The 12,898-nt window shown below is 45.7% G+C and overlaps 3 protein-coding genes across 3 annotated transcripts; 1 reads left to right on the top strand and 2 right to left on the bottom strand.

Moving 5' to 3' along the window:
• Window positions 1–19: 19 nt before the first annotated feature.
• L203_101324 (calcium-binding protein NCS-1) lies at window positions 20–977 on the top strand (the record flags this gene model as incomplete). The annotated part of the gene is made up of 9 exons (XM_066210766.1): window positions 20–83; window positions 135–145; window positions 192–206; window positions 253–295; window positions 343–413; window positions 464–502; window positions 546–737; window positions 795–896; window positions 948–977. 9 exons carry the CDS (start codon window positions 20–22, stop codon window positions 975–977), a joined length of 567 nt encoding a protein of 188 aa, XP_066066863.1.
• Window positions 978–1,251: 274 nt separating this feature from the next.
• On the bottom strand, window positions 1,252–4,882 carry L203_101323 (uncharacterized protein; the record flags this gene model as incomplete). Its single annotated transcript, XM_066210765.1, has 4 exons — window positions 1,252–1,559; window positions 1,608–2,717; window positions 2,774–4,598; window positions 4,652–4,882. 4 exons carry the CDS (start codon window positions 4,880–4,882, stop codon window positions 1,252–1,254), a joined length of 3,474 nt encoding a protein of 1,157 aa, XP_066066862.1.
• Window positions 4,883–5,879: 997 nt separating this feature from the next.
• L203_101322 (uncharacterized protein) lies at window positions 5,880–12,797 on the bottom strand (the record flags this gene model as incomplete). Its single annotated transcript, XM_066210764.1, has 12 exons — window positions 5,880–6,032; window positions 6,082–6,278; window positions 6,335–6,436; window positions 6,489–7,768; window positions 7,823–8,100; window positions 8,156–9,525; window positions 9,579–11,301; window positions 11,354–12,092; window positions 12,143–12,222; window positions 12,274–12,499; window positions 12,559–12,668; window positions 12,729–12,797. 12 exons carry the CDS (start codon window positions 12,795–12,797, stop codon window positions 5,880–5,882), a joined length of 6,327 nt encoding a protein of 2,108 aa, XP_066066861.1.
• Between the last annotated feature and the right edge of the window lie 101 nt (window positions 12,798–12,898).

Genomic DNA, 12,898 nt, shown 5'->3' with positions numbered 1-12,898 from the left:
AAACTCTCATATTCTCAAGATGGGCAAATCGCAATCCAAGCTCTCTTCCGAAGAGCTCGTCGAACTCCAGAAAAACACCTATTGTGGGTTTTCGTGCGTCCTTGGGATGTAGGTGCTGATGGTCGGATGCCCAGTTGATAAAAAGGTGGGTGGTGAGACGTGTTGGAGGTTTGCTGATGAATCGGTTGTAGGAACTCCAACAATGGGTTTGTGTCTTGGTTGAAACGTATGCTCATGGCGAGATAGTACAAGGGTTTTCTCAAGGATTGTCCAAGCGGTCAATTGAACAAGGAAGGTGGGTTTTGCGCAACAGTGTCAATTTTGTGCTCATGGGTGACTCAGAATTTAAGAAAATCTACCGCCAGTTCTTTCCCTTTGGCGATCCAAGTCAGTTTGCAGATTACGTCTTTAATGTAAGATGGCATCGTGAAGTCAAGATGAGATTGACAATCCTGCAACATAGGTCTTTGACGAAGACAAATCTGGGACGATTGAATTCAAGGCAAGCCTCGCGGTCACCATCTTGGTCCTGACGTAGCACGCAGGAATTCATTTGTGCCCTCTCAGTCACCTCGAGAGGTCGTCTGGATGAGAAACTCAAATGGGCTTTCCAACTCTACGATATTAATCAAGATGGTTTTATCACCTATGACGAAATGCTACAGATTGTCAGATCGATATACAAGATGACAGGTCAGATGGTCCAGCTGCCTGAAGACGAGGACACGCCAGAAAAGGTTGGTCTTGGGTAAAGACTTATTGCAGATTCAAGCTAATTGATATTTGTAATATAGCGAGTAGATAAGATCTTTAGAAACATGGATTTGAACAAAGACCATCGATTGACCTTTGATGAGTTTAAAGAAGGCTCAAAACAGGATCCTACCATCGTCCAAGTTAGTCATTCTCAATGTTTCACACGAGTATTGCTGAATCATCGTATACAGGCCCTGTCATTATACGATGGCCTGGTGTAAACTTCTGTCTCCCAAGGTGTTACGATTGGTATCGGGTTGGGTGCTGTAGACTGAGCTTTAGTCTTTCTAAATGGCTTCATAGTGTAACCATGTGAACACTTGTACCAGCAGTGATTCAATTCTAGAAAATGAATAGTAAAATGGTGCATTTCAAGAAAAAAAGACCATGGAGAATGGCATGCAAAACAATACAAAATAGACTATCAACCTCTGAAAAGGTTTCCTTGATCTCAACCACCCAATTTACTACTTTGATTCCTCGCTTAACGAAACTCTACAAGCTCTCGCCAAGTATCTTTCTTAACCACTCCTCATTCTCCTCCACCAACGCCTTCGCTCTCGTCTCTTCTCTGATACGTGCTACTACGGGAAAATGCCAGACATCTTCTACACTCCATCGCTCGTCAGGATTGGATTTCATCATACTCTTAATAATCTGCAGAATGTCATCCGAAAGGACTGGGATGCTGGAATCCAGAAGTGAGGAAGTCCGAGTCAAAGATAAATGTTCAGAACGAGGGACAAAGTTGCCCTTGAGGTCTGAAAAGTTATCATTGCGGAGTTGAACCCAAGCATCTCCATCTGAAAACAACGTCAGCGAGAAGCAAGAGATATCCATACTCGACTCACTGCTAGGTAGTACAATGTTAAGTGCTGCCTCAAGCAGCAAGATGCCCAAGCTAAAGATGTCTGCTGCTTTGCCAATAAGGTTTGCTTCGCCCAAAGCCTCAGGGCATAGATATTCCCTATCACCTTCCACTTCTCGATCCATAATCGGACTCGGCACCATTGTCAGCGTTTTCCTGTCTTCCCTAGGGGTCTCATCCTTGTCCCAAACAAAGCTACCTTGTTGATCTTGACCTGGCAGAGCTGGGCTCATATTGCCTAGTATGCGTCCATGGGGATCATCACCGCAAACCACGGCCATGCCCAAATCAGCGACGACCAATCCACCTTCACGATCGATGAGTATGTTGGAAGGTTTGATATCGAGGTGTAGAAAATGATGTTTATGGATGTGCATGATACCTTCCGACAATTCAACGAGAGTTTTCCACACACGTGCTTCACGAATGCCACCGTGATCACTCAAGAGAGAGAGGAAGCTTGAGAGATCCCCACAATCGGCCAAAGAAGTGAGAATATACAGTCGAGAATGAGATTCCCAAGAATCAACGAATTGAATCACATTTGGATGAGAATCCAACGAAAGTTCTCGCAGAATAGCAATCTCTTCAAGTTGGCGAAGTCGGTTTTTGATACCAGTGTAAGGTCTGCCTGCCTTGACTGCATAAATTTTCCCAGTCTCCTTCTCCTGCACCTTCCAGACCTGTGAAAAAGCACCAGCTCCCAGGTTTTTTATTAGGATAAAATCTGTTTCTAGTCTTGAAATGTCGTCGCCCCTGAACCTGCCCTTCTTTTCAAACATTGAAAATTCATATGCGCTTCCTCGAGCTGGTGTTTTTATTGGTGCAGCACTTTTTATGTTGGTTGCTAGCATGGGATTTGAAGCTCTTGCAACAGGCCCACGAGAATTTCGAGGCAATGCACTTGGACTGCCCGCTAAAATTGAGCGATAACGTTCGGCAATGGGAGCGTCAAGTGTATTGAACCGGTTGTGTCTGCCAGAAAGAGGTGTTGAAAAGAAATCCAGGTCTACAGGATTGGAAGACGCAAATGGATAAATAACAGGCGGGCGAATTGGTGAAGGAGTTGTTATCCTGTCAGTCATAGGCCGTCCTATCGCAAGGTGACAATTAATATTGAGTGACGGCTTAGCATGATCTTTAACTTACTGTCAGCTTTTGTTGGTGTGACAGGCGACATAGAAACTCCATTGATAGATCTACTGCCATTACCTTTTAGCACGTCCATGCTGCTGATAGAACTACTTGTTCTAAACATTGAGCTCTGCTTCTTCCTCAAACCCCTTATTCTTTGTGCTTGCTGAATAGATTGAGCAGTATTACAAGTGGCACTTGTTGAGGCTTGTGGAATGTTTGTCCTGATAGACTTGATGGGTGAAATTGGACTTGGTGACCGTTGTGTGCTGTTTTCAGATTTACTGTCATAATTTGCCAGCGATTTCTTCCTTTTTGCGTTAACGACAGGTTCACTTCCAAATTTTGGTATTTCAACACCAGAAAACCGAGATTTCTTTTTTACCAGTCCCGTAGACACAAAAACAACTGGTGATGGTTTGACATCTGCAAAAGGCACAGCTTGAGGCGTTCTCATTGTCGTGTCTACCGAAAGAAGTCGGGGCTTGGGTTTTTCATTGGGCTCAGTAATGCCGCGTTTCATAGGCAATCTATCTTTTGCGGACAAGGGGTTAATAGTTGGGACGGTGGGCAAGCTAACTTGAGAGACACATGGAAGCGAAGAATCCGTTACAAATTTACAACGACACAGCGAAGGTCTCGTAAGTTTATTAGACGAAATAGCCCAAGGTTGAGGAAGATGTTGTCTTTTTGATGATTTTGCAAATGAGTCAGATGGGTGGCGAATCGAGGGAAGCCTGGAAGGAGATAAATCTATCTCGCCGCTCGAGTCACTAGCCACAGAGACCGCTAGTTCAGCACTCTCAGCTTGAGATTGATGAAGACTCAGTTCAATACCGAGACCAAGACCACTGGTTTTGCAAGAATATTTGGAAGACTTTATTTTTGTCCGATCCCAAAAGCTTTTAGACCTAAATGGACTCTCATGGGATGTGTCCTTGACGTCTGACATCATTTCATCCTCCAAAGGGTCCGCCAATTTGGCACTTCTCCCATTCTCGCTTTCAAGTGTAGCGGAACTCTTTTTCTTTGACAATAAGCGTGGGAAAAAGGCGGCCGATCGGAAGCTGGGTTGAGGGTCTAGCTCATGTTCAGAGTCGAGCATAAAAGGTGATGGTTCCATTGGAAGAGTTTCGGTTGGGGTCTGACCCAAGACATTGGTCGAAATACCGATCGGATACTTGGGTCCTACGCCATTCAGAAACGGAGAGATTGACGGCGAACGAGACATCTTGGCAGCATCGATTTTGTCTTGTTGCCCACATACATCAAGACTCAATCTTGCTGGCTCGTCATCGGCGCCTAATGTATTTTCGTCCCATTGGGTGATGATGTCTGGTCTGTTTTGCTGCTCCGAAGAGCTCCGTCCCAAAGAGAGTAAGGAGACAGAGCTAGTTCCGCTTCCACTGAATTCCATCGAAGACGCCGAACAGTCCGTATCTCGACGGCTGTGAATGTGTCGCAGTGAACCTCGTAACCGGTCATCCAGATATATGCCTTCTGACCGAAGTGGAGAGAGCCATCCCAAAGAGGATTGTCCCGGACTTGGCCGCCGTTCCCAATAGTCCGTCATTTCACCTTCCTTGTTTCGTGTCGAAGAGACGTCATTGAAAGGATGGTCATTACCATTTTGTCCAGTAATGTTTGGGCCAGCTGACTTGGATTTATGCAAGACAGCTTCTGGCGACACGCGGCGAGACGAGGCATGGAGGGTGGTAAGTGAAACCGAAGAGGATTGTGGTGAATGACTAAAAGATGTTTGGCCCGGCATTGTCTCATGAGAAAGCATATTCGGTAAGGGGTCTCTTTGAAGAGAAAAGCCTGAGAGTTGCCGTGAAAGCTACAAATCGAAGCATCAACAGAGATCACATTCTGAGCTAGGTGGATGCATACAACCGGAACCGACGTCTCTCGTTTGACTCTGCTCCCACCTTCTTGACGCGTCGATTTGACGCGTTTATGAGACCTCTGGAGGGAAGAGGTCGATGGCTGACAAACTTGAGAGAACTGCCGGGTGGAAGCCAAGGATTGTTCAGATTCTGGCGCGGAAAGAGATCCTGTCGCAGTGGCAAATGGGCCTATTTGCCTGTTCATTAACAAAGTCGCGTCGTCGATGGCGTTCATGGTCTACGTCGCGAGCCGTCACAGCGTTGCAGATAATATGTCGATAAAAAACAAGGCGGTGCTTATTGCGCAATCATTTCTGCCAGTCTTGAGAGTCGTATGCGTAATGTGTATTATTGAAAGAAAGATAGAAAAAGAGAGATCCAAAATTCAAAATGTCAAGAAAAACCAAGGAAAAAAAAAAAAGAAAGTTAAAAAGTTGTCGGGAATAAATCGCTCGCGTCAATCACAGGAATTTCTTGTTGACAGCGCCAGGCCAGGCACCATTTTTTGACATCAACAAACGCACAGACTGCCGCGTTATTTATTCCCCCACTTTGCACAGCCAATAAGCGACGACTCCAACACGACGACCATTCAGGCACAGTTTCCCATTCGCCCCAGCACGTGGTTGTCTTGGTTGCTCTCCCAAAAAAGCCAAGTAGGCGTTGCTAAACATGATTGTGCTTTTTGGACACTGTTTCGAGGTCAACAGTTCGAATCTGGACGGGGAATTTTTGAATATGGATTTTTAGCTAACTGCATTATAGTCAGTTTCTTGCTGTCTAGTTTGTATGTTGGGTGGTATCGGTTGGTTTTGGCGTTGGTTGAGGAGTGTATGGCAGATGGCTGGCCAATATACTTGGGACACGGCGTGACGGGTATTTACGTGAGGAAGAAGGCAGTTCAGCAATGTACTATACGATTTTTAGAAGCAAAATCAGAAAGAAAAATAAAAAAAAGATGAAAATGAAATCCAAAAGAGGCAGTAGTAAACAATGCCAAGTGTACTTAGGGATTATTTTTAACGCACTATCCACCAAATTACGGAGAGTCGTATGAATGCGATGTAGGTGGAGTGCATTATGTCTAATCTCGTGTATGAATGCAGTCTGCAGCTCGAGGGGTATCAATGCATGGATTCTCTGTTGAATGACGCACTTTCACTCATGGTAGTACAAATGCCATGGAATATAGGATGCGGCATAGCCGTGTAATTGTAATAGCAACAAGAAGGTCAAGAGTTATTATTCAAAGAATTTTCCCGTAGTTCCAGCATCCTCCTTACGTACGTCTGGAAAGTCGGTGTTAGATGAGTGGCCAAGGCAGTGTTCACCTCGGCTTCTTTGTCGGGGTTTGTCTTGATGAACGAATAAAGGCTGTCAAGGCGCTGCTCACTGTTTAGTCCGTCTGCAAGGTGCTGCTGAAACTGTACTTGCCTCTGTTTGGTTCCCACTCCGGAGATTTTTGATCATCTTTTCAATCTCTGTTTCCTCATTTTTCGGTTCTGTAACGGCTGGTTCAACCGAACTGATCGTCTGATAACTGGCAGAAGATGCAGAATGAGGACCGTCCTCGCTCTCTGGTAAAAGAGGACTCCGGGTTCCTGAGGGAGGATTTGAGGGCTCCTTGCCGGCTACAATGGACGTCGTAAGCAAGAACGCAACCAGCGATTGGAATCGGAAATCCCACCTAATCGAAAGACGTAAGTGTAGACGATTGTAGAGGCCGCAGCATCACCAAATTGTTGAACAAGTATGTCGTATATCTCCTGCCCGGTGTCCCGAGTGTAAACTGTTTCATGAAGATGAGTAGCAATTCTTTCATGATACGGATCTCCACCCACCTAGTAGTCTCTGAATGATTGTTTTCACAGTCCTAAGCGGCATATCTCCCAATGCTATTCCCATTTGCGCTCTCTTGCGATACTCCTTTGGCCCAATGCCCTGCATAAATTCTTCCAAAACAGCCAATATGGGCCCAGGTCTTAATCTATCAGATCGGAAATCATCCTCCAGAATCTTACATCTCTTCCAAAGACATTTTATGACCAGGTCGGCGTGAGCAGCTCGCTCCGATTCTGAATCAGGCCGAGTCGTGGAAAAATCATGTATAAGGTCGAGAAGGAGACGAAACATGACTTGAAAAACCAACAATCTTTCCGGAGTAGACAGACATTGTACGAGGACGAGATTGATGAATCGAGATAGCTCTTGGATGGTGCCGCCCATCTTGTCAGCTTGCACAAGCCTCAAGGATAAACAGTTGATCACCGCATAAAGCTGCGCATATTTCAGACGACGCATCAAGTCCTGGTTTGAAGATAAACCAGAAAACGTCTGGATAAGGTGCTTGACTACTCGGAAATGACGTGGATTGTGTAGATTTTCAGGAGGGCTAAAGATGAATTCCATTTCATCCATCAGTGTGTCGGCAAGCGTCTCGATGTTGTCAACAAATGAGTCGGGATTGGCATTGAGCATGCTTTGAATGACCTTGAGCGCATCAACGCACTTTTCCAGGTCATCTTGTCGAATCTCATTTATTGCCTCTATTACACTTGGACCGGAACCAGAGCTTCCGTAGCCGTGGTTTGATGTTCTAGCAGATGGGCGACTTAAAGGTTGGAGAGCAGTAGGTCGAGAAGGCCCTTGTGGAATAGGAGCGGATACAGGAGTAGGAACAGGAACGGCGCTTCCAAACACATCTGAAGGCCGTTGAAGTTTGCTAGGAAGAGGCTGTGTAGCTGTGCCTCGAGGTAGAACAGAAGGCTGTTGCAAGGATCGAGATTGAGAGGGAGATTCTGTTCTTGGTTTGGGTGATTTCAAAGCGGGCGAAAGTATGGCACGAGATAATGGTTTTGGCGAGTTCTCGGCAGCGTTCCCAAGTACACTTCTAGCTTTGGGTTGCGGCAGGCCACCAGGTCTTCTTAGCCTACTGGGAGAAGCAACATTCGCTTGAGCAAGAGTCTCAGCTGATGCCTTTGCCACTGTTAATAACGCCTGGCTACCTGGCTTACTTGCTGCCATAGTTGCTCGTCGATTTGCCAACATATCTTTGGAACTGGATGGCATAGCCTCAATCACAGCGTGTAGACTCTGGGATTCTCCTTGTAATTGCAATAAGCTACCGATATAGTTCGTCAACGATTATAACTGTAGAACGAAAAATTCCACTTACGCCATTACATTGAGAGCAGCATTCCTTGTTGCGCTGTCCGATATGCATTTTGCTAACGTTTCGTAGAATCCTCGATCGTCTCTTCTTCCTAAAATCGAACCTCGCTTCTTATACGTTTTCTCTATCAAAGCCAATGACTCATTCTTGCACGATTTCCCCACTGCCTTCTCTTCAAGACCATAGTGAACGAGAAGAGCGACAACTTGAGAGGCGGCGATGACCTTGTCTAGCGATTCGAAGATTGGTGTTAGACGAGTGCTGAATTTGGTATCTCCCAACTGGGGAATAATTAGTCGAAGCAACGGTTCATCAAGAAAAGAGTTAACAACTCACTTTGAAAATGAGAGCTGGTACGAATAACTTCGCTTCGGCATCCGAAAACCTCTCGTTTAATTTTATCATAGTCTCAATGACATGACTGACAAGTTCCAGACATCTATACGACAATTGCGTATTGTTCCCCAACAGCTTTAGGGCCGCATATTTAAGCGCCAGATCCACATTAGCAAGTTGAAAAAGTCGAATTTCCTCAGTACTCAAACCAAAATTGTCAGATGTCTGATCATCATACAATTCTCGCATCATATTCAGTGCTGACATGAAATCCTCTTCTGCTCTGTGGTCTTTACTGAACAATAGAAAGAACATGTCAGATGTGACTTGAGGTTCTATCTGATGCTGAAGATACTCTGAAAGGTCAATAGATGTTTTGGGGGAAGGATCAAGAGTCCATCTAGCTGCATCTTTCTTCAGACGCCCCATACGACCTTCACGTGTACTATTAATGAAAGGGACAGCCCTTGAAGCTGAGGGAAGAGGCGAGGCAGCCGAAGACGCGGCAGCTTGAGAAGCAGAAGATATTGGTCTTGGTATCCCAATTCTTGACCTAGGTAAACCAGATACATTTTCTTCTTCGTGACTCATGGAGGAAGTAGGGCGGGCGGTTGGCACAGATGAGAGAGCCTTCATTGCCAGAGATCTACCAGGAATTGCAGACGGCTTAGTAATAGCCGGGGTTGTTGGTGCTGGACTACCGGGTGCCCTAGCACCGGCTGCAATGCGACTGCGAGCAACGGATTGAGGCGCTGTTGCAACTGGCTTAGCCACTGGGACGGAAACAGCAGTAGGTAGTGGCGTGGCAGAAGAGCTGGAGACAGGGGCTTTGGCTCGTGCATTGTTGATTAGCGGCACGATGGTAGATTTAGAAGCAGGCTTGAGGTTTGAAGTCTGATCCATAACAAAATCAAAACCGGCACTAGCTACCACAAAGGGCAAAACTGCGCCAGCAGCCTTCCTCACATCTGCATTTCTGTCTTCTAAGCAACGAACAATAGGACCAGCAAGAGGTGACATGTCGGCGGAAGATGAAGGAGGATCATTTTGAAGTCTCTCCACAAGCCAACCAATGACAGACGATCGGAGAGCAGGGTTGGTTGTTTCTAACGAGGCTCCCAAACCACTGTACATCCCGTCAACACCTCCAACCGCTTCAGCCACAACAGTTAATGTGTTGAGCGCTGCTGCTCGTGTGGTGTTCTTTTGATCGGCGCAGACACTGGCAACAGCAGGGACGAGAAGTCTGAGGTACCTTTCAAATGGCTGACCCATCCCCGTGGCAATCTTCGAGATGATATTGAGGGCAAGCATTTTAACAGATAGGTTAGTGTCTGCCATAGCTTTTTTGAGTACGGTGCCAATCTCTCCTACATATTCGTTAGCAAGAGAGCGCAAATTTCATTTTTGTACAAGAGCTTACCCATGTTTGGCTTTAACCTTGAATTTGATTTAACATCCAACACACTGTTGAGTGAGTCGAAGCCCTCTTTTCTGACTTTCCATGCATCGCTTTTTGAGTCTGTAATTACGTTCGTTCCTGATACAAGTTTGTCCAAATCCACCCTCGGGATAAGATCATCCAATGGATCACTCCCAGGTTTGCCCCCTTTACCAGGACCAGCAGCTACTTCTTTCAAGTCTGCTTGATCCTTGATAGGTTCAGGCATAGTCTGGGATGAGACTTTGTCAAATTCAGAGTTAATTGTGGAAAGAAGTTGCAGGTTTAAATCCTCCAAAAAACCAGAAATGTCGGCACCAACAGCAATCTTGACTGTTGTCAATACTTGCGTCGCACTTTGTCGAACTTGGGCATTAGGTGATCCAAGTGCAGTCTTGACGAATCCTATCAAATCTCTCAGAGGGATTCCTGTGATCCCAAAGTCAATCAACTGTTGTTTGATCCAAAGCAAAGCATCAGCTTGAGCTTTGGGTGCCTTTTGTTTAGACATAGGTTCGTATGCCTGCGCAAGGACAAAGGCTAATGAAATTCTTTCTGCAAAGGCTGCAAGGGCTTCACCTGCAGGTTTCTTGAGCTTCATGTCTCCCAATTTATCAGATAGTGGACCAACACCCAGTGCTGCTGCTGGTTTGCCAAACATAGGATTTTTTTGAGCGAGGATCAGAATCACCTGGAAAATTTTGCTTGATACTTGGAAATTCTTTTCTCCCCATCCAGGTGTCTTGGCCAAAAACCTCATCATAATCTCTGCGTCTACTTTCTCTGCGCCCTCTTGTTCTATCCAATTAACCATCTCGTCGGCCGCTTCTAATCTAACTTTCCACGCACTGTCGGCTAATTTGGAGTGAAACTCTGGAGGAATGAGATCAGCAGCCTGAACAGCGGCATCTTCGGGGGTGTATTTGAATTTAATTGGATCATTTGGGGATGATGCAAGAGTTTTGGCAGGGGCGCCCTTGGCTGGTCTTCCGGAGGGCATGGGCTTGTTGGATGGTGCAGGGGTAGCTGCTGTAGACTTGGCGATCCCAGGCTTTGTAAATCTAGCCGGTGGTGCACTTTTTAGAGGCTCAACATCGCTGCCAACCGCTTCAACATCATCTCCAGACCTCCCTGTTGTTTTTATGGGCGGTGAAGCAACTTTGGCGCCTCCTGGCCGAGTAAAACGGGTGGGTGGTGCTCGTTTTGGAGGCACAAGCTCTTGTAAAACTTCGTCGTTTCCACTACCAAGATTTCCTGGCGCCTTGATAGGTGGGGAAGTAGCAGTCGCTGAGGGCTTGAGTGGTACTGTTTTCTTGACTGGAGCGCCTACTGGTTTTAGAGAGCCGGAAGGGTTAATGGTTTTTGCCCCTCCTGGCTTGTACTTAATCTCGGCTCGTCCATACGCGTCCTTGACTTTAGTCATTTGCAGTTCTCCTACATTTTCAATGAATGGATTGAATGCTCTTTCTCCAAGGATTTTCATCATTGTACCCAAACATTCTGCTGCTGTTGATCTGACAGGCTCGGCGCTATCTCCTAGAAGTGCAACAAGGTTTTCAGCCATAGGCTTAACCTGGTCTTTTGATGGAGCATCAAGGGTCGTTTGAAGAGAGCGATGCAAGAATCTGAGTGTGCCTTCTTTTACTTGAGGATTTTTTGACTTGAGCATGGGCAGGACATCGTCTACTATATCTTGAAGCGTTGTCTTAAGCACGTTTAGTCAGCTATATATACACAGACAATCCAGACAAGTTTACCGTGGCAAAAACAGCATCCAAAGCCTTCGCCAGCGCTTCAGTAACTGTTGCTTTTCTCTCTTTCAATCTCTCCAACATGCCAGGCATAACCACAGCTCGGTGTCTTGCAAAGGCCTTGCCTATGCCTTTTGCCAAACTCTCAATTACCTTGCTAGCTTCAATAACGACATTGACGTTGGCGTCGCTCTTACACTTTGTCCCCAAGGTTTGAAGCAATGGACCATACGAGTCCACATTGCTTCCTTGGATTTTTGCGTGTTTGGGATCAGCAAGTACTTTGTTACACTCTTCCAAGGACTCGAGTCTTTCTTTCCATTTGGAAGATGAAAGGCTTTCAGTGAGATTTCCAGGGAACAATGCGAGCGCATCAACAGGATCCAGCAGTGATGTCGGATCGAATACTTCTCCCTCGCCCACATCGTCTTTGACATCCTCAATGTCTTCTACTACCTCCATGGATTCTCTTTCTCTCTGCGCTTTTCTGGTGAATCTTTTAGGCTTCCCAGTATTTGCCCCTTTGCCTTCAGCATCCATCGCCTCGAATGACTTTTGCAGCTCTGTCATTTGTACTGGTTTGAGATCGGAAAGTGCTGGAATAAGGGCAGAACCTAGGTAGGTATACAATACCAGTGTCAATGCAGTGCCGTCTGCTCGCACATTCTTGTCGGAATGTCCAAATATCTTTGTGAGGGATTTGAGAAGAGGCTTGATGTTGCCCATAGCTGGTACACCAAAAGACCTGTTACAATATGTCAAACATGACGTATATTCTTTTAGTTTTTGGCTCACTCGACAATTTCTTTCAAACAAGCAATAGCGCCAGCAACAGCTTTTGGCAATTTGGCATTCAGACCGGCCAGCACATCGTTCTGCATTAAGATGCTCAGCCAATTGACCCTGTCCACTGACAAATCATTTACCAAGACACCTTCACCTCCGTTCTCAACTTCCACAAACATTGCACACAAATCCATTCCCTTTCTCTTTGTACCTGCCCTTGTTGATCCTAATGCCTTTTCCACAATTGCTGGGACAATATCTGGCCGTAATCTTGCGCTGGTCTCGCCACTGTACCGTATAATTGCAAAAACAGCTTCGATACCCTTTTCCTGGGATACAGCGTTTGGGTCAAGACACCATTTCTTTCTAATGATTCAACAGTCGTCAACATATCCGATCAAATTACTGCTATCATAACAACCTACAATAGAACACCATTGGAGATGAATGGTTGAAAAAACGGATCAGTGTCTGAGGCCGTCTTTGCTGAGCCCGAAATCACATCGTTATATGCTGATAATCTTGCCTTCCAGTTCTATATTGATGTTTAGCATTCAGCCTCTTTCTTTTCATCGCATCTCTCAAGTCCGCCCACCTTGTGCTGGCTTCTTTCTACAAGGGAAATGTGGGAGAAGTCCTCCTCTACTGGCGGATCTCCGTTCATAAGAGCGTTGTTGTGATGTAATTGATTAATACGTGTAAAGTATTTGTTATAACATTAGATTCGTAGATAAATGAACTTTTGTTGACAGTTGGTTTTGTTGT

This window comes from Cryptococcus depauperatus, chromosome 2 (genome assembly GCF_001720195.1).
Source record: "Cryptococcus depauperatus CBS 7841 chromosome 2, complete sequence".
NCBI classification, from domain to species: domain Eukaryota; kingdom Fungi; phylum Basidiomycota; class Tremellomycetes; order Tremellales; family Cryptococcaceae; genus Cryptococcus; species Cryptococcus depauperatus.
Note: the sequence above shows the minus strand (reverse complement) of the source record. Positions and strands in the feature narration are given on the sequence as shown.